Source organism: Athalia rosae, chromosome 2 (assembly GCF_917208135.1).
Source record: "Athalia rosae chromosome 2, iyAthRosa1.1, whole genome shotgun sequence".
NCBI classification, from domain to species: domain Eukaryota; kingdom Metazoa; phylum Arthropoda; class Insecta; order Hymenoptera; family Athaliidae; genus Athalia; species Athalia rosae.
The window spans coordinates 5,814,687-5,836,086 of NC_064027.1; the positions used below are offsets into that span (position 1 = coordinate 5,814,687).

General features: G+C 34.6%; 4 protein-coding genes across 7 annotated transcripts in view; 2 read left to right on the forward strand and 2 right to left on the reverse strand.

Moving 5' to 3' along the window:
* Positions 1-76: 76 nt before the first annotated feature.
* Positions 77-5,493, forward strand: LOC105684660 (E3 ubiquitin-protein ligase rnf8-like). Of its 3 annotated transcripts, none has more exons than XM_012398203.3 (8): positions 93-703; positions 1,094-1,964; positions 2,103-2,540; positions 2,936-3,076; positions 3,913-4,055; positions 4,225-4,329; positions 4,423-4,527; positions 4,633-4,808. In XM_012398203.3, exons 1-8 carry the CDS (start codon positions 587-589, stop codon positions 4,663-4,665), a joined length of 1,953 nt encoding a protein of 650 aa, XP_012253626.2. In that variant the 5' UTR covers positions 93-586; the 3' UTR covers positions 4,666-4,808. The 3 variants fall into 3 exon arrangements, with proteins under 3 accessions (XP_012253625.2, XP_012253626.2, XP_012253623.2); XM_012398200.3 differs by having other exon boundaries at positions 94-703; positions 2,936-3,068; positions 4,633-5,493; XM_012398202.3 differs by lacking the exon at positions 3,913-4,055 and having other exon boundaries at positions 77-703; positions 4,633-5,493.
* Positions 5,485-10,698, reverse strand: LOC105684661 (cleft lip and palate transmembrane protein 1 homolog). Its single transcript, XM_048650674.1, has 8 exons — positions 10,681-10,698; positions 10,495-10,505; positions 10,127-10,385; positions 8,943-9,542; positions 8,111-8,228; positions 7,812-8,015; positions 7,589-7,726; positions 5,485-7,216 (listed from the first exon to the last, which is right to left on the reverse strand). The coding sequence occupies exons 1-8, from the start codon at positions 10,696-10,698 to the stop codon at positions 6,456-6,458; spliced, it is 2,109 nt and encodes a 702-aa protein (XP_048506631.1). The 3' UTR covers positions 5,485-6,455.
* Positions 10,699-10,796: 98 nt separating this feature from the next.
* LOC105684665 (menin) lies at positions 10,797-19,095 on the forward strand. The gene is made up of 4 exons (XM_012398208.3): positions 10,797-11,612; positions 11,854-12,164; positions 12,272-12,411; positions 12,527-19,095. Exons 1-4 carry the CDS (start codon positions 11,048-11,050, stop codon positions 13,326-13,328), a joined length of 1,818 nt encoding a protein of 605 aa, XP_012253631.1. The 5' UTR covers positions 10,797-11,047; the 3' UTR covers positions 13,329-19,095.
* Positions 19,096-19,187: 92 nt separating this feature from the next.
* LOC105684659 (signal-induced proliferation-associated 1-like protein 2) overlaps positions 19,188-21,400 on the reverse strand; it is a 58,602-nt gene continuing 56,389 nt past the window's right edge. For both annotated transcript variants that reach the window (XM_020851597.2, XM_012398199.3), the window contains one exon: positions 19,188-21,343. In XM_020851597.2, coding sequence (XP_020707256.2) covers positions 21,142-21,343 — 202 coding nt within the window. In that variant the 3' untranslated portion in view covers positions 19,188-21,141. The remainder of the gene's footprint in view (positions 21,344-21,400) is intronic.

A 21,400-nucleotide genomic window follows, 5' to 3' on the forward strand; every position in this document is an offset into this window, starting at 1 on the left:
TTTTCCTTGGTTTCCTTGCTGGTTTCTGCAGCCTTCTTTGCATCTCCAACGGTTTGTTTTGATTTTCAAATTCGGAATAGAGCGCCACCACTAAACTAAACGCTATTGTCGATATCGGTTGCTGAAAAATTTTTCATTCGATTCGAGAGCGATCGGTTGGAATTATAAATTGGCGAGTTATGAGTTCGAGTTTGTTAGTATTTCACGCACAAGTGACAAAAAATATAACCCACGATGGATTGTCGGATTTATGTCACTGTGATCTTGGGTTAACTGAGTCAATTGAGTATTTTTATTAGTATCAGAAGTTACATCTTTGCGGTGATCGCACAAAACAAAACCGAAATATTTTTATTCATTTTTTTTTTTCTACAACGTGATATTGGGTAAGTGTCAGTGGTTGGTGTGCAGGCTTATGAGAAGTAGTAGAGATTTGAGACTCGTTCCTTATGATCTCTTATTTTTAAACGTCACACGATGCCGTAATAATTTTATACGATATTTGGGGTGGTCTCTGATTACACACTGCTGTTGACATCAGAAATATCGACATCGACGAATATATGTATACCTAAATCATTCAACGATGGAAGACCAAGAAAACCATAACATAAAAAGAAACATGTCGGATCGTGCAGAACCCGTACTCATGGGTGTTGAAAAATCCGATCCAAGTAGTTATATTCACATCGATAAGAATGAGGTAATTGCAATGCGCTATACGAATATTAATCCGAATAAATAGGGTGATGTCTTAGACGAGGCAATCGAAATAACGTCCCCTAATACCTTTCATTTTTGCATCCAATTTCGCTAGTTCCAGAAAACAAACTCGCCCCTAGCAAAGAAAGAAAAACGCTGTAATCATTCATTCAGCGATTGTACGAATTAATCACATGTCAAACCAATCGCGATAGATATTCATACAGTTGCTGGACGAATAGATAGAACAACAGCAATAAGAACGATCATCAAATAATCTATAAGATTACTAATTCATACCCTAATTTGTCTGGTCAGCCGTCATTCTTTAGCATCATGATACAATTATTTATATTCAGGTTTCCACCTAATAAGTATAATTTCTTTTCAGTTCAAAATAGGTAGGGCAAAAGCAAATGATGAGATAATTGCCCATGTTTCGATATCAAGACAACATTGTATTTTCAAACAAGTAGGCGACAAGGAATGGACGATACAAAATTTTAGTTCAGGTGGAACTTTTGTCAATCAAATTGCACTCACATCAGGAGAACGACGAATCCTCAAACCGGGAGATATTATACAGTTCGGTCCACTTGCAGAGTTTGCATACAAGTTTGTATTTCTCTCAAAAAATGAGCCTGTAGCCAAGAAACGTAGGCTGAGTACACCTGAACTGGAGTTGGAAAATATTGTGATGAAGCAAAAGACATTTGAAGAATCACAGCAGATGGAAAGGGATCATCTTGCTGAACAGATGAAAGCCAAGCATATAGAGCAGCTGGAGTTAAAAACTGAACTGACTAAATTATTGAAGGACAGAGAAACAGTATTGGGAGAAAAAGATGATCTTAATAAACAGATAAATACACTAGAAAAAAGTATCGAGGATGTTAAAGTGGCAGAAATAAATCTTGAAAAACTGAATCGAGAATTGTCTGAACGTTTAGATAAGGAGAGGCAAGAATTCGAGGCTAGGTTAAATGAAGAAAAGAGAAAAATGGAAGAAGCGTTAGAAATAAGTAAGAAAGAGAAGGAAATGTTGGAAAAAAATATGAGAGAACAACTTGAAAAATTGAAAGAAGAGCAACAAATAGAACATAAAAAACTAACGGAGTCTCTCAGTGAAGAAAAAAAAGCAGCAGAAAAGCTACAAGGTGAAAATACGGAATTTGCACAAAAACTTAAGGAAATGGAAAATGCCTTGGTTAACATGGAAGCTAAGGCTAATCAACTACAAACAACCCTTGAAGAACGACAAGGTACTGACAGGCTGTGTGTTGATTCAGATTGTTCGAATGATTTTATTCACCATAAACTGAATATTCGCAACACAGAATTATAACACTGTCATCATTTTTTATCATTGTACTCAATGATAAAAAAATCATTTGTTTCAGCTTTGAAAGCTCCAGAAGTCGTCTCACTTGGTACTATAGCAGAAAATGTTGAGATTCTTGATGATTCAAATGTAATGATTTTGGAAACGATAGATTTGACTGTTGAAACACCATCTGATAAAAAAGTTGCCGAAACCCCAAGCACAGGATCTGTAAATGAAGTTTTTAACAAAGTTGGAGATATAATGGATGAACAGTTGACCTGTAGCATTTGTTCAGAATTATTTGTCACAGCTACAACACTAGAGTGCACGCATACTTTCTGCCAGTATTGTATCAATACTTGGAAGAAAAAGAAAGCAGAATGCCCTGTCTGTAGGGCTTCAATAACTGCCATGCATCGTTCTTTGGTATTGGACAATTTCATCGATAAAATGGTAGAAAATTTATCAGCAGACTACAAAAAACGAAGGACCGATATCGTCGAAGAAAGGAGAGGTAACGTCAAGTTTCCTCTATCTGTTGTAAAATGCAACACCTATCAATCTTGCACTGTATTATAATTTGTAACATTCTTTTGGTATAAATTATATCCTTTTTTTCCATACAGTGGGTTTTATTAATAATATGCAATGACGTATATATTTAAATTCAGAAGAGTCCATCCATTATATCAATTTTTTTTAAGGTTTAATACTCCAAATGTACTAGACTTATTTAGTGACTAGAAATTTAAATTTGCCTCTTATTTCGCACCTTTAACCTGAGGACACCTTATCAACAAAACATATGATATGGTTTACTGGTTTAGGAATGGCTGTATGCAGTCTTTGATTATTGATTACTCATTTCGAGCATGCAGTGCACTGTTATACATTTTTTTTTCGTTTCAGAAAACGAAAGACTGGCAAAACAAGCTACTGCCTCAGGAACCGGACGAAGAGGACGACCTCGAGGTAGAATTGCAAACGCGAATGTAAATGCAACTATTAATCTTACTGGAAATGCTCCTGCAGCAGCGACTAGGTCAGTAGGTCAGTGTATAAAATCATTACAATATATACTGATATGGGCTTTGTTTAGTTTAAATGAAACCCATTACTTGGAACCAGATTATTCGAAGTTCAAAGTCTTCGTGGAGCTCATCATCACATTGTTTCCGCATGTTTCATAATGAACAGACCTTTTTTGTTTGGTGAGGGTGAAGGGACCAAATTTAGTAGATATCATGAGTAGTGATCTGGCCGTTCGAATGCACATGTTTTGTGTCTTGGGTGATTATCCTATTGTTTGATGATGTGATGCTTGCAGTACCCCTATTTGCATATAAAATCTAGACGATTATGATTCCCTGAGGCACTGAAAATATTCATCATCATGGAACAGCATTTTGCTGTATTGTCGGTGAAAGTATTATATATCTGTCCCATATCACGAACGCAACATACGATTGCTTATATCAATTCTTAAATTCGTGTAGCTATTAAGCTTAATTATCCATTGATTGATGGTATGGTTGAACTCGAGCTATTTGTCCATGGAAGTGGTAATGGAGTTATCTCACGAATTACGTTTTACTATTTCTTTTATTGTTTTATGTCAAAGCCTTTGCAGCCCACTGAAGTATATGTTTGACGTTATTATCATAAAATTTCAATGCTGCTATCACAGTAGATTTTAAATATTCCCTCTCAAAATCACATTTCTTCCAATCATGGCAGTCAAAAAATTTGTAGAACTGCTGAGGTACGGTTTTGGTTTTATTGTTTTCTCTGTGGAAGGAAAAATTTCACTAATGTAAAACTGGTGAATATTTTATAAAATTTTTATTCGTCATTAAACATGACTTGTAACAAAACTTCTTTGACAGTGCGGCCAATAACACTCGTGCCTCAAGCAGGACAGAACGGACAGACGGTATACAGCATCGTAGGCTCCAGGGCCGAGACAATCCAATTTGGAACAATCCCTCGAGTTCGCGCAGTCACCCTCACCCGCAATCCATCGATATCGGTAGGTGCAACACATTGATTTGTCACATCATTGCACTAATTTCATTCTATCACTTATTTTTTATAGAAGTACTGCCATTGAAAAAAATAACCAGGTAGCATTTAATTGTCCACAGAGTTGATGATTCCTCTCTAATCTCAGTAACGATTTTATCCTTTACTTATTATAGAGGGTACCTCGAATAATCAACAGAGCTCCGCATCCGGCGGTAGTACAGGCGATTCAACCAGCCAGACCAACGAGAGTGACAGTTCGGCCAGCAGTGCGTCTACCGGTATTTGCAAATCTTCACGCTTAATAAATTGGAATGTTCACAGTATTAAACCGACAAATCGGGTATTCATAATTTAAATTTCATCTATTACAGACCACAACGGCGACACAGCTTCACTCGACTCAAGCTCCTCCAATAGTCAGACCTCAGAGGACCCGGAGGACAACTTCACAGACATGGATACCTCAATCAACTCAGGTTTGTCAAACTCAATTATCCGAGCTTTCAATTATTGGAAAACTGTGTAGTACCTATTGCTATTATGTGGCAGTATGGATAGAATATATGAAATTGATATTTCAGAGGGCCACAGCACCGACCACGATTGGGGAGTAGATGAAGGCGAAGATGATTTTTCTTGGTGGAGTGAGCTGTCAGATGATGACTCGATGGACGGACATCTAGGTGCATTGTACGGTGGATATGGTGCCTGCTATGTTTGTGGAAGAAGAGGCCACTGGGCACCGGGATGTCCTTTCAGATGATTCTTGTATTTTATCACTACAGGAATTTATGAAATCATTGCACGATTTATGCAATATTTACATCAATTTCATGTATTTCTTGGATGAATCGAATTCCATTATCTGAAGTTTGAATCGTTGCCATACGAGTCACCGACACGTCTGCGTAGATCGTTGATAATTTTTTTTCACCAACCTTTTTGTTGCCAAGTTCTCATCGTTCGGTCTTGATCCCTTTTGTACATCACCCACTCGTGGATATCAGTTGATTCGTGTAGAATTTTACTGCGTAAATTGCACCATTCGACGAGTTTTAACTAATCATAACACCATATAAATGATAATTACAACCGCTCAAAGTCAAAAGAGAGTTCTGAATTGCGATTTCGTGTGATGGTATCAATCCGCGGCAACATATCGAGTGTGCAAAGTATAAAGTCTACGTCTCTACCACATTTTATTGTAAACAAGTTTAAAATACTCTATCAATAATTATTATCGCTAAGCTATGAGACGTTAAAGGATCAAAAGCTAAGAGAAAAAAGTAGGTCGTCTCAAACTCACCCTACATATAAAAGTAAAAATACCAAATGTATAAATTTAAGTATTCTGTGTCTTTAACTTTCTATGAAAAAAAAACCTTAAGTTTAAGTACTTATGATAAAGTAAACTATAAAAATAAAGAAAATTATTTTGCAAACAAAGGGTATTCATTTATTGAAAACAATAAATCGGTTCTATAGTAGTATCTACATTTCCTCATATCGCGCAGTTTATGTAGATGTTATATCAAGGTACTCTACAACTCGATAACAGATCTTTGTGCCCATTGTATACAGCATTTCAATTATGTTGGGTAATATACCTAGATACGTTGATATTTTTCGTGATACACAAATGTACTTTCCTAAGTCATCGAAAATGATTGAAAATTAATTAACGAAACATGGTTGAGATGAATGCAGGTATAATGATTTGCGCGGTAAAGACAGACCAGCACATAGGTAGATAAGGTGGTCCGTTCATCATCTGTATTTAAGATCTGTTGTGAAAAATTGGTGACACTTAAATTTATTTATGTGCCGATCAATTTACACTGATTATCTGTATATAGCAGCATTTAAAATTGACAATAATACGAACATTACACACTTAGTTACGAGCATTGTTAGGAGTAACAACAATTTCAACCAAACTTCAACTTAAATTGACAACCAACATTTCAGCGAATCTTTGATTAGGAAGCCGTTTCATTGAAAAGCGATTCTGTATGAAGTTGAATTGCGGAATGATAACTAATCAGTAAATTTGGATTAATGATATTGATAAATATTTTGAATGAATTAGAACAAATTGGAAGCACGAATAAAATCTAATGTCTTGAAATTCAACAATTAGTAATAATCGAGCTTTACAAAGCTGTGTCGAGAAATGAATGTATGCCACATATAACGCTGGCAGACAAGCAGTATTTATCCTACATACCGCGATTGTCGGATGATTTATGTTTATCCCCATATATTTCTATTCTTGTTTTTTATTCCCTGCATTTAACTATTTGATGACAGATGGCGACTTATTTCGAATACTTTAGGTTCGTTAAATTTAATTAATCATAATTAAATTATTATAGACACGTCTGTTCAGCACATTTGCTAAATGTTAATCAGTTTTTTTATCTTCATCAGTTTTTTGAGCGGCCTCAATTGCTTTTTGGTCTGTATTACCTGTAACACTAGCCTCCATTTCCCCGGAAAACCCAAATTCATTAACCCTTGTAAGATCAGTCTTATAAATCCAACGTTGGTACAAGAATATAAAGAATACGATATCATCACGGAAACAGCCTAGCCTATATAATGTCGGCATTTTGATAACAAATGCAAATATATCGTCAATGAATGTATTTAAGAATTTGTAAGACATCATGCGCCAAGGCAAATGAGCAACGCTCTTCAATTTGTAGTTGATAAATAATTGTGGGGTCATCATTATGAATCCAAAGGTAAGTAAGAATCCGTACAGCATATTGAGGACCCAAGAATACCATCCCTTGTGTTCAAGGTATAATAGCGAATAAATTGCGTAACCGCCTAGCAAAGGATATAATGCCCAAGATAGATATCTAAATGCAAGTCTATCGTATTCTTTTGTAGAAGACTCCACATAAGAACCTTTGTCGTGGAATGTTAATTTTGGGAATATTCCTAGAATTCTAGCATCTCTATTGATATTGATGTCCATGACTTTGTTGATTTTCCAGACTTCAATGCACAATCCTATTCCACAACTTATACGTACTACCGTGTTTGTTTCGTTGTCCAGAACATAAAGTAAAACGACCAGCGACTGAAAGACGTTGAAGAATACCGACCGAACTGAAAGTCCTTCCAAGGACTTGCGATTATTCCAGAATTGAATGTCTGTAAAAAAATTTCACAATATTTGTACATTCATACAAGTGCTCGTTGCCATTATATCATGGAAATTGGTGAAGCGCATTCATTATCTTGTCAAAATCAGCCAACAGGTCATATACTATCTCTGACAATGAGTCAAGGTAACACCCGTTGCCGCTAATAATATAGCATCGGAAAAGCCGAGCATTATTATCACCTGAGATTAAAGTACATAGTCGCAAACGTTTATCAATTGTTTGCTCTGCTTATCAGATATGCCACTTATAATTATACTCAAATTTGGAAAGACTATTGGAAGTTTGTTTGGAAGTTTGATAACTTCATGTTACAACAAGAAAAGTGATTTCATATAACTGTTTGAGAAAAACCACTTACCATTTTTGAAAGCTAGGAGTTCAAAAACGCTGTGCAGAATTGATACAGCAATGGTCATGCCCAATAGGTATGGATTTGTTTCCAATAACGTTTCTTTTAAGGTATCTTGGTCACTGTCGTCATCCTCTGCTGCATCACCTAGAAGACCATAGAACATGTTTGAGTACGTTTTTATGGTGACAATGCTTGATAATTTTGTAATTTGATAATAAAATGTGCATACCCATGAAGGATGAAGTCCATTTGTTTCTCATAGTTTGAGCAGAGTACAGTTGCCACTTGAAGAGAGACAAAGGCTGGTACGTTAGTTGGAGTTCAAGTTCTGTCACTGTTTCATTCAATGGTTGATAATCGCGCTGCATGTTCCAAAAATCATTGGTGAAAATTACTGGTTTATATTTCATACCTCCTGGCAGAAAGTAAATATCTGGAAGAAAGTAAATAGTTTCATTATTCTTGATCTGGGAAAGGTTACAGTTAACCAATTAATATGATGACACCATGTTCGGTATGCGTACTTACATTCATCTAGAGGTGGTGGAACTTGTCCTTGGACCCAGTTAGTTTGGTCTGTCACCAGATTAATTGTTAGATTCGGGTGCCAATGTGAAACGATTTCTTCCTTCATCAGCTCAGCTTTCTGCAAAGACAAATTTTATGAAAATCATGAATAAAATTAATCGTAAGAAACCCAGAATTAATATAAAATCAAGCAATGGACGTTATTTTTGTGTCTTATTTCTAAGTATTTTCTCTGCAGCAATAATAGATAGATATGAATTATGATGATTACAAAAAGAACAATATTGTAATGTAATGTAGCATTTCAAATTACAAGTGAAAATCAGGTGAACTATCTTATAGATGGATACACAGATAGTGTAGTAACTGAAGATAATGTAGCATTTATTCCATCAAACAGCCTTAAACTTGAATGACTCAAGTAAAAATCTTTGTCAAGTAGAAATTCAATTCTGCTAATCATTAAGGTAATGAGCTTGGTCTACAAAAATTGTTCCTACACTTTGGGTCATCTTACGGCTATTTTCCAGGCTAATAAATATTTTCAGACACTTTAGAGCAGTACATGCTATCATCAAATATTACGTAATTTATAAAAAGCTCATTTACTCACCATATACACCACACTGAAACAAACACAAATCATACACAAATGAAGGATTCATGCCTAGAGATTGTTTAGTCAGTGTTAAGTATCGTCAACGTTCAATGAGACAGATTTTACAATGCACGGAAGCCCAGAAAGTCGAGGGTTCTAATAAGTAAAAAAAAGCATATCTAAAGGTAACCTCCGACAGATCCATCATTTAATTCTTAGTCAATAGCTCCTCACCTTGATTTCTTCTTCAGTAGCTGTGGTTTCTCCAGTTAGCAAATTATGAGTCTTCTGGTATTTGATTTTTTTGAATTTATTCAGCATCTTTTTTGTGTAAGAAACATACTGTCCTCCGTATATTGTTTTCCCTGCGGTAGGATCTGGTGACTTTCCATGTGGTGCAACATAAATATGTAAATAAATAGACCCGTTGTTTCTCAGCTGACTCGTTGGTGAAAATTTGTGCTTGTATAGTTTGGTTCCATCTTGGTCTGGCCCACTGTACCAATCTCCATAGACTAATCCTGGTTCTGACCAAATTAGGGCATTAGGATCCTTGAAGTCTTTAAAATTTTCAGCCTCTGACAAGTAGACATATAGATCGAACAGGGTTCCATTTTCAAATATGTTTACTGCCGGTACTTTTGCCAGCCCTGGGACAGAGGCACTACCATCTGTAGAGGCTGATGTGGCTGGATCGGCTTGAGGGCGCCGAAAGAACGAACTTATGAAGTAAATAATTAGAGCTCGAATAATCAATGATTTGGTAACTGCAAAAAATGACTCCAATCGAGTAGGCTGGTACTTTTCTCTTTGTTGGTCGATCTCTGCATTGATCTGAAATGAAAATGCGCAAAAATGATCATTATTTCATTAGTAAAAGTTTGAATATTATCTGATAAATCACAAGTTCAACTAATTTTACAAAGCAATTGAGGAACCGAAGTACAATAATGACAATGAGGTAAATATATGGCCAAGTTGAATATGTGGCATGGACAACACTTGCGCAAACTTTATAAATCTCATTTGAAATAAAATTATTCATGAGACACCTGGCAGTGTTCAATTGACCATAATAATGGTAAAAAAAATAATAGTATCAGAAAATAATTGAGATCACAAAAATATCCCAAGTACCGATTAATATGATTCCTATTTTCCGGAATACCATATTGATTTTAGGCTTTGAGGTGTTGAAAATAGGTTAGGAGCAGGTTTGATTTTTGGATTTTCAAAACTAATGATTGCAGTATGATGAGATGCTAGACCAGCAGTTTTTCATCCCGATGTCACAAGTTCTGATTAATATGTTGTATAATTTCATACGCGCGGCCTTCAATTAAAATCAATTAATTTCCCAGACTTTTCATCGCAGTTTTGATCTCCGCTGATTTTAAAACCACCAAAAATTTACTCACGTCTCTTGGTGCATCGGGCTCATCAGCTGTCACTATTTCTCCATTTCCTTGGTGATTTTCCATATTATCTTGTCGCTCTTCTACTGGAGCGTGATTATCGTTTTCTTCGCCACTCGCCATCTTCGTTTTTAGACGATTGACGGAAAAAAAGGATTTCAACGACGGAAATGGGAATGCTTGTGCTGGGTGCTGGCCACTAGCTGGTCTTCGATATCCCCACCAAATCCCCACATGAATGCAGACCGGGGCTCCAAAAACGCTCCAAACGACAGATCAGTGATATCCCTAGATACTAAACCGTCTTCGGTTTTCGACTATTTCAAATAATAAATCGTCTATTTATCTGCATATCAGCGACAAGTCATTACCTAATTGTTGACTGATAGTAGGATAGGAACCATCAAGAATTTGTCATTGACCAAAGTTTGGTATTTAGTGAACGAGTTTTTCGTCCGGGACCATTGTAAGATTTGTATTTTCGATGTTTGGATGAAGGATGTCACGTGGGTTAAAGGAGCATATGACATGTGTCAAAACCAATGTAAACAACCTACATTTTCGGAATAACGCATCATGAAATTTTCTGATTCTTCTATCATATAATAATATTAGAATTTCTGGCTACAAGAATAATATGAAATATATGTAAATACATTTCATTATATAACTTGAAATATTTCGAAATGCAACGACGCTGTCCGCCATGCTGGCGTCTGCGAGACTCGAACGTATTCTGTCAAAAATGATTAGTTCAAACAGATATAGTGGAGAATATTAAACCAACGGATGTAATTAAATGTTTATCATTGATATAACTCGGTAATCGGTTAATAAAATAAAAGTTTCAGTCACGATAAAGGAGTATACGGGGTATTTGATCGAAGCAAGACATGGGAGCTCGTGAACGGTGCCAGTCGCGACATGGCGGGTTTTCGAGAGGAGGATAAAGCGCTGTTTCCCATTCAAAGTATCTCATCTATAGTTCAAATATTTAAAAACCAGTTAGAAAACAGTTCCGAGCCGGACTTAGCACTGTTGTCAATATTGGTTGGTGCGGTTGAGAATTCTTTGACTTGTTATCGCACTTTTGCGTCTCAAGCGGTGGCTGTTTACGACGAGCCAAAACTTCCAGCCGTGGAGTTTCACATCGCCGAAGCGTTATATACTAAATTTCACGCTGTTATAAAAGGAGCAGTTGATTTGACAGTTTATGATACTAAATATGCTACCAGGGAGCTTGTCAAAAAGGTGTCAGATGTGATATGGAATTCATTGACCAGGAGTTATTACAAGGACCGAGCACATTTACAGAGCTTGTACAGTTACTTGACAGCTAATAAATTAGATTGTTTTGGAGTCGCATTTGCTGTTGTCGCTGGTTGTCAAGTATTAGGGTTCAAGGATGTCCATCTCGCTATGTCAGAGGATCACGCATGGGTTGTTTATGGAGAAGATGGTATCGAGACAGCCGAAGTCACATGGCATGGTAAGTTAGCTAATGCAATTGTTCAACCTTTCTAGATACTTTATTAATGCGACAACACATCTTTGTGTATTTCTACTATTTTAAGTCTACTTTTTCATCAACGACCATTGATCTATTAATAGAGTAACATATATTAGCTGCACTAATTTCATTATTGGAATTGCCCTGTACATTTGGCTTACTGCTTTATTACTTAGTTCTTAGAAGTAAGTTGGATGTGAATTATTCATCTGTCCATTAGGGAAGGGAAACGAGGACAAAAGAGGCCAACCTGTGGAACCTGGTATTGCGTCACGTTCCTGGTTATACGTGAATGGACAAGCAGTTGTATGTTCCCGAACAATGGAAGTTGCCACAATTGTTTCTGCTATAAATCCCAGCCTCAGTGCTACGGCAGATGCAGCTGAAGTTGCTCTGCTGCAACAGGAGTTATTATGGTTACTGTACGATCTTGGACACCTAGCAAAATACCCAATGGCACTTGGGAATCTTGGAGATTTAGAGGAGGCTGCTCCCACACCTGGCAGACCGCCAGCTGTTGATTTATTTCAGGTAAAATTGGACAAACAGCCTGATACGTAGCATTTAGCCATCTGTTATCATAGAGAAGTTGATGACTACCGCACCCACAGGCATTTAATACAATTACATTGTTACAGGAGGCAGTTCGATCTGCCAGAAAGTATTATGGTAACGCACATGTCTACCCATATACTTATCAAGGAGGATATTTATACAGGCATGGGTTGCATGCAAATGCGCTTGCATCGTGGGCAGGTGCAGCTGATGTTCTGAGAAAGTGAGTAAAACGTTTTCATTATTTTATTTAGGATTCGACTTGAGTTAACTTTCAACAGTTTAGTCAATCCGTACTTTCAACAAACGGCAAGTCAGCAAAATCTAATTTATTTTAGTTACGATTACTCGAGGGATGACGGTGAAATATATAAAGAGCTGCTCGAAATCGCAAACGAGTTGATACCACATACAGTTAGGGCCGACGAACGTCTCTTACGTCAACCTCGCTGCTTTGCGTACCTTTTGCGTTTTTATGATGGTATATGCCAGTGGGAAGAAGGTGCCAACACACCAGTTCTGCATATTGGTTGGGCCAGACCTCTGGTAAATACAATCTCAAAGTTTGATGCCAATATCAGAGCTCAAGTTATTATAGAATGTTATGACGTGGACAAGAAATTGGAAGAAGATAAAGCCCAGAAGCGAGAAGTGAGCCTGGACGAAACACTAAATAACAACAACAATAATTATTGCAAAACTAAGGAAAGGGGTAATATAGCTCGGGATCTAATTAAAAGTCTAGAATCTAAGGTACCGGCTACCCCAGCGCCAACCCACCCAAGTATACTAGCTCTAACAGCTGCTTGCAGTGAGAAAATACTCAACAGGGATTACTTATTACAAGGAGGCGGAGAGCCATTTGTAGCGCCGCCAGAAAATACTTTGCCAGTTGCTCCATCCACTTCGCAGGAGGCATTAGATCCTGAGACGGAAAAAGATCTGGAAAATGAAAAGCCGAGAATAACCTTGTACAGTCAGAAAATGAAGGGCCTGAAAGATTTGTTGCTTGCAGAAAAATTAAACACTCATGCAATATCGTTACAATTAACGGCACAAAGTCAGGTACAAATTGGTAAAAAGGGTAGAGGGAGTGAGGAAGGTGTTAGTCAACGTCCAAAAAGGACACGAAGGGAGTAGTATATCCCTGTTACGTATATTAAAATATTAAGATACCGTATCTTATATCTTCCCAAGAAATCTCTTAACGACAGAAATAATAGAGGTAGTCGATGTGACGGATCCATAAACTTTTGAATATTCAATCACTGGGATGAAATGAATTTACGAACATTTTGAAAGATGGTATTGCTGCTGCCATCATGCCTTGCTGACGAGGGAAATTGCATTGTTTACATTCTGTTAGTATATGCATACTGAATTAATTTAAATATTAATATGATCATTAAGTTATTCAACTAAATTATTACAAAGATCTGTCGCATCGGTTGATAGATAGTATTAGAAACAAAAAAATTACTCTATTATCTGTTGGTGGTGCATAATAATTATACAATCCAGTGTAGGTTTAATCAGCCAGTACAGATAGAATGCTTACATTACAAAAAAAATAATAAATATGATCGTAGATGTAGGTATTGTAGGCAAGAAATGAGAAAAGTTTTGTAGAAAAGTACAAAAAACTCTTTAATTTGAGTCAAATAAAATGGGTGCTCATGTCATGTCTTTTTATGTAAAATTTATGAGGCCTAGTAAGATTGAGAGAGAAATGATTTGTAAGTATTGTGTAAAAAGAGAAGAATAATGAGGTGACGTTAGATTTTTTGGACTAAAAGCGTAGCGGGAATTTCGTGTTAAGAAAAATGACTGAGTAGACTTTTGGGTGAACATTGTTTAAAAATATGAAATTTTCATGGATCAAATTGTTGATCAGATAAATGAGTCATCTCGTAACTCGGAATTAGATGATAAAAAGATTTGACATATGCATCTCGAAATAAAATTATGGTACCGTGCTACCTGTTCTATTAATCACAATGATTCCTTATCAGTGATTGTAGATTGACATACTTAGTAGTCTATTTCTAATTTCTGTTTTCTTGTTGCACTTTTGCTTATTTATTGATTCAAGTTTTTCGAATTATCTATCGCACTATGAATTATGATTAACAAGTTAATGTTAATGTTTTTTACAAAGTAGATAAACTTTTGTTAGGACTATGCTTTCATAATCTAATAAGAAGAAAACAACTATAACATTCCACTCCATAAGTGGTGCAGAATAATTAATTTTATTTATTAACTAAGGTATTTTAGGCATCAAATGCTCGCTTATTTTTATAACTATTTATTTCCAGAGTAATTATGTGTATTTTTTAGATTACTTTTTTTGGTTCATCCAACACAACTATTTTATAGCTTAGATGTTAATTAAAAAAGGCTTTTATTAATATTTCTGCGTGTAAGATGATTCGCGGATCACATATGGATCAGGATGCAAGAACCTACCTGCACCTTCCAAGGTACCTTGTGCTACCTTGTTTCATGAACAAACTGCGCTTTGAAACATCAGCAAAAATGAGCAATCTCTGATTTCTTCCGGGGAAAAATTTGTTTTCAATCTCAGAAAACCTGTAAATTCCTTAAACTTTCCTTTTGTGATCCTGGATAAATCTTATATGATAACAATGTACAACTGTTTATAAAACTGGAAGGTCTATGTATCCATAGAACTTCAGTGAGATATTCCCTAATTGAGTAGTAACTTGACAAAGTTTCACTAATCATATCTTGCTTTTTCTACGAATCATCGAAATTTGCTGGACAGAATTTTTCCTAAACAAAATATTTTGAGGTGAAAATTATGCATGGGTTTGATTGTAATAATAACATGATTCGCAAGATTTGCTCCATCACATTCAAGGAATTATTATATTTGAAATTAATTATGGAACGTAAACTATTTAAGGAAACGATTTCTATTAAAAAAAGAATACAAACACGGAATATCCCTGTATATTTATATCGGTGAACACTCAGAGTCAGTTTTTATGCCGTACTGTGTTTAGTATATTTTTCAAATGCCAGTTGATGTTAAGTGACTTAATTTGTCATGCCTGAATAACATTATTCATACAAAATCATACAATTAAAATGTTTAATATTTGACAAAGTTCCCTTCAAATTTTATTGTACTTTGAAAGTACTCCTTGCCACTTTTATTGTTAATCTTTAAAAGAATTGATCAACACTGGTTATTTGCAGTTGACAACTGTGTTAGAGATACTAATACTTTGTACATAATTACAAAATCCATTTTAAAGTATTGATCCTACAAGATCAAGTTTTGAAAGTGTTGAATGTATCCCGATTACGTCGACGTTTTATGGATTGAAATACCAAGTACGTAACTAACTGGACAGAATTTAAAATTTGGTGAATGCATACAGTGAACATTTTTTTATTTATTGAGAAAATGGGCATCTTGAGGTATCGTTCAATAATCATTGATGGGTTGTTGTAGGATAGTTTATTGTTAATCGGAAGGAAAATAAAGATCTAATAAAAAGATCTATGATCACATAATATTGAAGGGCGCTATCTTACTGTGATGCAGAATATGCTATATTACTAGTGATTGTAGTAATAATAATATAGGTAATACAATGTAATAAATGTGAATTTTGTTAACGACGACTGTTCCTCCACCTCGGATAAAAAATCTTTTGAAAATTGAAAGCCTTTAAGCACGCTAACACTCAATTGGCTTTGGGGTTTGAATGATGTACTGAATTGATTTTTTTTATGCTTAGTGGATAATGTACTAACATAAAATCTATTTTTATTTGCGATCTCTTGAAGTTGTGTGGGAGACCATATTCAATACTGTTATTTTATCGTTCTAATGGTTATGCTAACTTTAATTGGGGATGATGAAGTTGGTAGATTAATTGTAAATCCAACTCTTGGCTGAAGAAACAGTGACTACTTCAAGCTGTCGTAAATCTATAAACTGTAAAGGATAATAATCTCACCTATAAAAACCAGTGCATAAGGTAGCATGAAAATTTTTACAATTTAAGTTGGAAATTTTCCAGATATATCAGCAAACTCAATAACACATTTTAGCCTTAGTCTATGGCGATCATTAAAACTATGAAAGTTTGGTTGTCATCATTTTTGATGCGGAGTCCATTTATCCCATTTGTTTATGATATGTATGCATATTTCATTGCAGAATTCCAGTTAACGATTTTTAAGCCTAAACACTGATTAAAATGGTTATTGAACATTTTATGCAGGCATGATGTCTTCTTCCATGTTATAAATTATTGTATGATATAATTAATGCTTGCAAAAAATGTTGAGTACTCTTCTGTGCATTAATTCCAATCTGCTGATCACAGATCTAATTATACTTAAAGAAAGAAATATAGCTCTGTTGCAAACCATTGTTATCAATGATGATATTTCTTATAATCATTTTCATATATACAGCTTAATTTGGGCAACGATTTTCAACTTCTGTACGATATAGGATACATATATTCTATGCTACTCATACATATTTATACAGAAATTTATGTATTAAGCGTAGTAAACAGTATATTTAATTTCAGTATGCTGCGCACCATTCTCAGTATTTGATGTTGCATCGATACGTCTGTTAGTGAATGATGAATGTCAAGGTGTTTATGTGCATAATAGCATTGCGAAAATTATGGTAAACAAAACAGTATTTTTATATTAGCAAAATATCGAGATATTTCGGCTTTTTGGTACATGAAAAATGTTGAGCAGTGTTACATCATGTCTTTAGCCTGATTTCATGCCGTGCCACTTAATTCTGTTGAATTTAATTTTTCTAGTTAATAACTATTAGTTGAATTTGCATTCGTATTAATTTATTTCATATATTTCAGTAAGTTAATTCAACGAATATTCAGATGAACAAAGGCATAAAGCCTGAATTATTACGTCATACTCGTAACAATAATTACTGCAATTCAAGCAGCATAATTTGCCGACAACCTGAATATTTTTAAGACACGATGGTTGTGTGATCATGCTAGGTTTCATTATAAACATTATATTTCACGTCTCAGGACTCGATGGCTAATATCTTCCCATCTAATTTAGTAATACGTCATACATCAATCTTCAGTAATAGTATTTACAATAGAACTATTATACCTAACTCGAAAAATCTCACACCTGTTACAAGTAATATTTGTTGTAAACAAAATAGTTAAAATCTTTTATTTGACATCAAGAGGTACTGTATAAGAAATTTCACACTTGATACCTGCAGGAACAGAATGATGGATCGAACAATTACGATTGAGATTTATTTGTCAAAAGGAAATCATTGAATATTTCAGAAGATATGCAATGACTGATCAGTTATAGTTTCCTATTATCCGGTCGTATATATAACTATCCGGTAACTAGATATTTCACTTGACATCTGAAATATGAATGCTATATTCTATATTTTCATATTCAGTGTTCTTGTAAATTTTACTCTGATTAATCAATATTAGGACCAACACAATTCATCATTATTGTGTGCCATAAGTAACAAAATTCTTCAATCAAGTTTTTGATAATTTTATACCAGACTACTTTTCACATGTTATAATTTGTGTTTACTCATGACATCTGAAACTTTTGATATCATTTTCATATTTCTTTTCATAAATATTTCACATTTAATCGTTAGCGCACAAGTTTACCTCCTATTATAGAAGCTAGATGGTCTGCTGTTGGCTGTCCCGTAATTAAAATGTGTAAATAAGTATCACATGACTTTTGGGTACTATGTAGAGGTGAAATCTGGACGATAAGATACTAAATAAGAAAATCTTTGTACTGAGCTGATATTGCAGTTGGTTTTTTGGTTCGCTTTTGTTCTTCCATTTGAGCCATTACAGATTCTCTTTGAAGGCCAAAAAAAAAAAACTCTTGGGCTCCTTCAATCATGTATATGTACACCGCTATTTGATTTTTCATCTTTGTTGAGGCTAGAGTCTTGAAATCCTTGGTATATGAAATATTGACCAAGTGACATATAACTGCAATTCAATGCATTTAATCGAGTTGCTTTTTATTGGATTCTGACAGACTAAGACAACTATAACGATGTTGTTGTAATGCATCTTTATTCTATCCTATTTTTGGAGCTAATCATTAATGTAATACCTGTACAGATCTTAAATTAATTCATATAACTTCTGTAGAAAAAATTATCCGAGCGAAACTATCAATGTATTGCAGTTTGCAATTCAACAATTAATTTCTGTTAGCGCATTCTATGTACTTAGGCTTGGTTGCAAGCTGTTAGTTATAATGCAAATCGTTAGTAATACAATAATTATAATAATTCTCAAGCCACAAGTCCAGCCTCTTTGCAATAGAAATAAGTATCAAAATCCATAAAGTTTTATTGTATAATGTAATCAATAACTTGTCAAATTTTCAAACAAATACATGCGCAAAGGAAAACCTTTGTCTCATAGCCACAGGGCATTCGCTAGAGCATCATTTCAATTTTGGCTAATGGTTTTTTGAGATCCAATGATTGATGGCATTGCAAAGTTCTATGTGTTGCTCCATTGTTTGGGCTATTCTCACATTTGCCAATGTAAGTGTTTGTCAAGGATGCGGATGAAACTGATATACTTACCAAACTTTAAGATTCATTACATTAAAAATATTAATGCTGCTTTTGCGAGTCTGTGGCCACTGATAAAGCTGTAGAAGAGATAGCTTCATTATAATATTCCATGATATGTATTTCGGACTTGTAGTTGAAGTGGTGCTCTGCATTAAAGTATTTAGATTTATCTTATTTACATTGTTAAGAAACATGAAACACTGAGTTGTAAAAAATACTGAAAATATGTCTTGTTTTTCTGTGGATCATAATAAACTATTTTATTCTAAATTATAAGGTTTTTTCAATACCTCTTTTTGATGATTATAACTATCATTTCGTGAACCAATAGAAGATATATGTATCTAGTAATACAAGTGAAGTTCAGGATACATATCGTTTATTGTATCATTTACAACATTTTAAGAAATGACATTTTTGTGTATGTAATTGGAGATAGGTGCTAAACAAGTAATGTGAACCATCGGTGAATATATATTATTATTATAATTATAATTATAATTATTATTATTATTCGTAGGCACGAGGAATGTCCTGAAATAGCAATTTATTTTCTTTGTGACATAAAATGATTTCTAACGTTAGAACAATGCGTTGAATGATTATATAAAACATTTAAATAAATTACGTATCAATTGTAGAGTAATTCTTAATCTAACAATAATATTTGGTCATTGGTAGCTTTCAAGTTAATATTGAAAGCTTACGAATAGTGATTCATTCAATTCAACCAAAACCGTCATTATTCGTGCTCGGAATTAACTAAGTCCAACGAAAGTAATGAGATAATCGACATACGATTCCACTCTTTACTTCACTACAAACGACAAAAAACTCCAGAACGATCAGAAGAATGAAATAATTATCGGGATTTGTTCAGTTCAGTGCACATACCGCGTTCAAGGGAGTACGGTGTGTTGGTAACTTAAAATGTATATCATACTTCTCTATCCTTTCGTTTTCCATAAATTATGTTACAAAACAAAATTCAAGTTTTCTTTAGGGTTGATCAGTCACATTGTGTTGGTGTTACCTTGTTACAGCATGTATCGGACGGTTTTCTAATGATGTGATCATAAACAGCTAATTTCTTTCAAATCGCAAACTTCCTTTGTAGTACTATACCGATTAATACACAGAATAACTTTGTTTGGCAGGATTATTAAGATATAAGGTAAACGGATGATGTCCTATTATGGAATCAGATAAAAATTAGTATTTGACTTTGAATACAATGAGTAAACCGTTGCCGCTTTGTAGCGAAAAAAATGCTATAATATATCATGGTAATAGTAAAACTTTAAGTGCAGTTTCATATTTTGAGCGACGGCTCAAGAGAACATGTTACTAAACTTGTTGATTATTTGGTCTTTGATATCCATGTAATGGTTTGATTGCTGACCGACGATTAGTTTCGAACTCCATTAAAAGTACATCACAATCTAATCTTACAACACCTGCGTTGCGGACAGAATGGATTCTAAATCGACCATTGTTTCATATTTAAACTTTGAATTTTGCCTTTAATACTGTATTTACATATTTATTAATAAAATAGCTTATAAATAATCATTAATAATTAAAGTAATTGATTACAATGCTGCTCGCGGTGACAGAGAGGTTTCTTTTCTTTATAATGTAACATATCCTAAACAAATATTTGCAACGTGTATTTTTCGATTTATTTGCTGTAGATTAATATTATTCAACTCTTAGAGTATCAATTGTGAACAATATACGAAGACAGAGCAAAAATTACGTAGAAAGGAGCCACCAGAAAAATGCATTTGTCTGCAAAAACATGGCACGTTTACCTAACTCTCAACATTAGAACGGTGCGATATCATAATTTGGTTTCTTTATCATACCATGTTTTTAAAGAGAAAAATTTTCGATTTTAAAACTTGAAATCAATTTTCAAGTACGTTATAGAAGTTATAATACTACGATTTCTGTAACTAGCCTAATACCTGTACATATTGCTGCGTTGCACAATTCAAGCAGAGATATAAGATAGATAATTGGGTGCATCGGTCATCATTTATGATGTAATGCACTGTATTTCATTATTATTATTATTATTATTATTTTTTGATCAGTCTTAAGTTTTTTGTATTCCCATAGATCTTTGTGTGGACTTTATCTCTGAATAAATTATACTCCAGTTAAACTGGTTTGTGTGTCTCTTGTAGGGGATGGTTCCAATCTACATAATGCTATACGGGTATGGTCTGCGTATTGAATTACTCGTATTCTAATACTCTACTCATAGTTTGCATCCACCTTAGCCAATATATCAACTATAAAATCAATATTTTATTGATGATCAATAGTTTGGAAGAACCATTCGGTAAACCGTCGTAATTGCTGAGCAGCTGCATGACTTTCGTCTTGCAATCGTCGGTTTTCATCTCGTAAGCGACGTACTTCATCTTCCAAAGAAAGACGTCGTCTGGTCTCCCTTGCAACTCGTAATTCTAAGGTGGAAAGATGGGATTGCAAGTCGCAAACATTTGTCCTACATCAACAGAATTAGCTATTGTAATTTATGTTTGTCTTTCAATATTTCACTGTC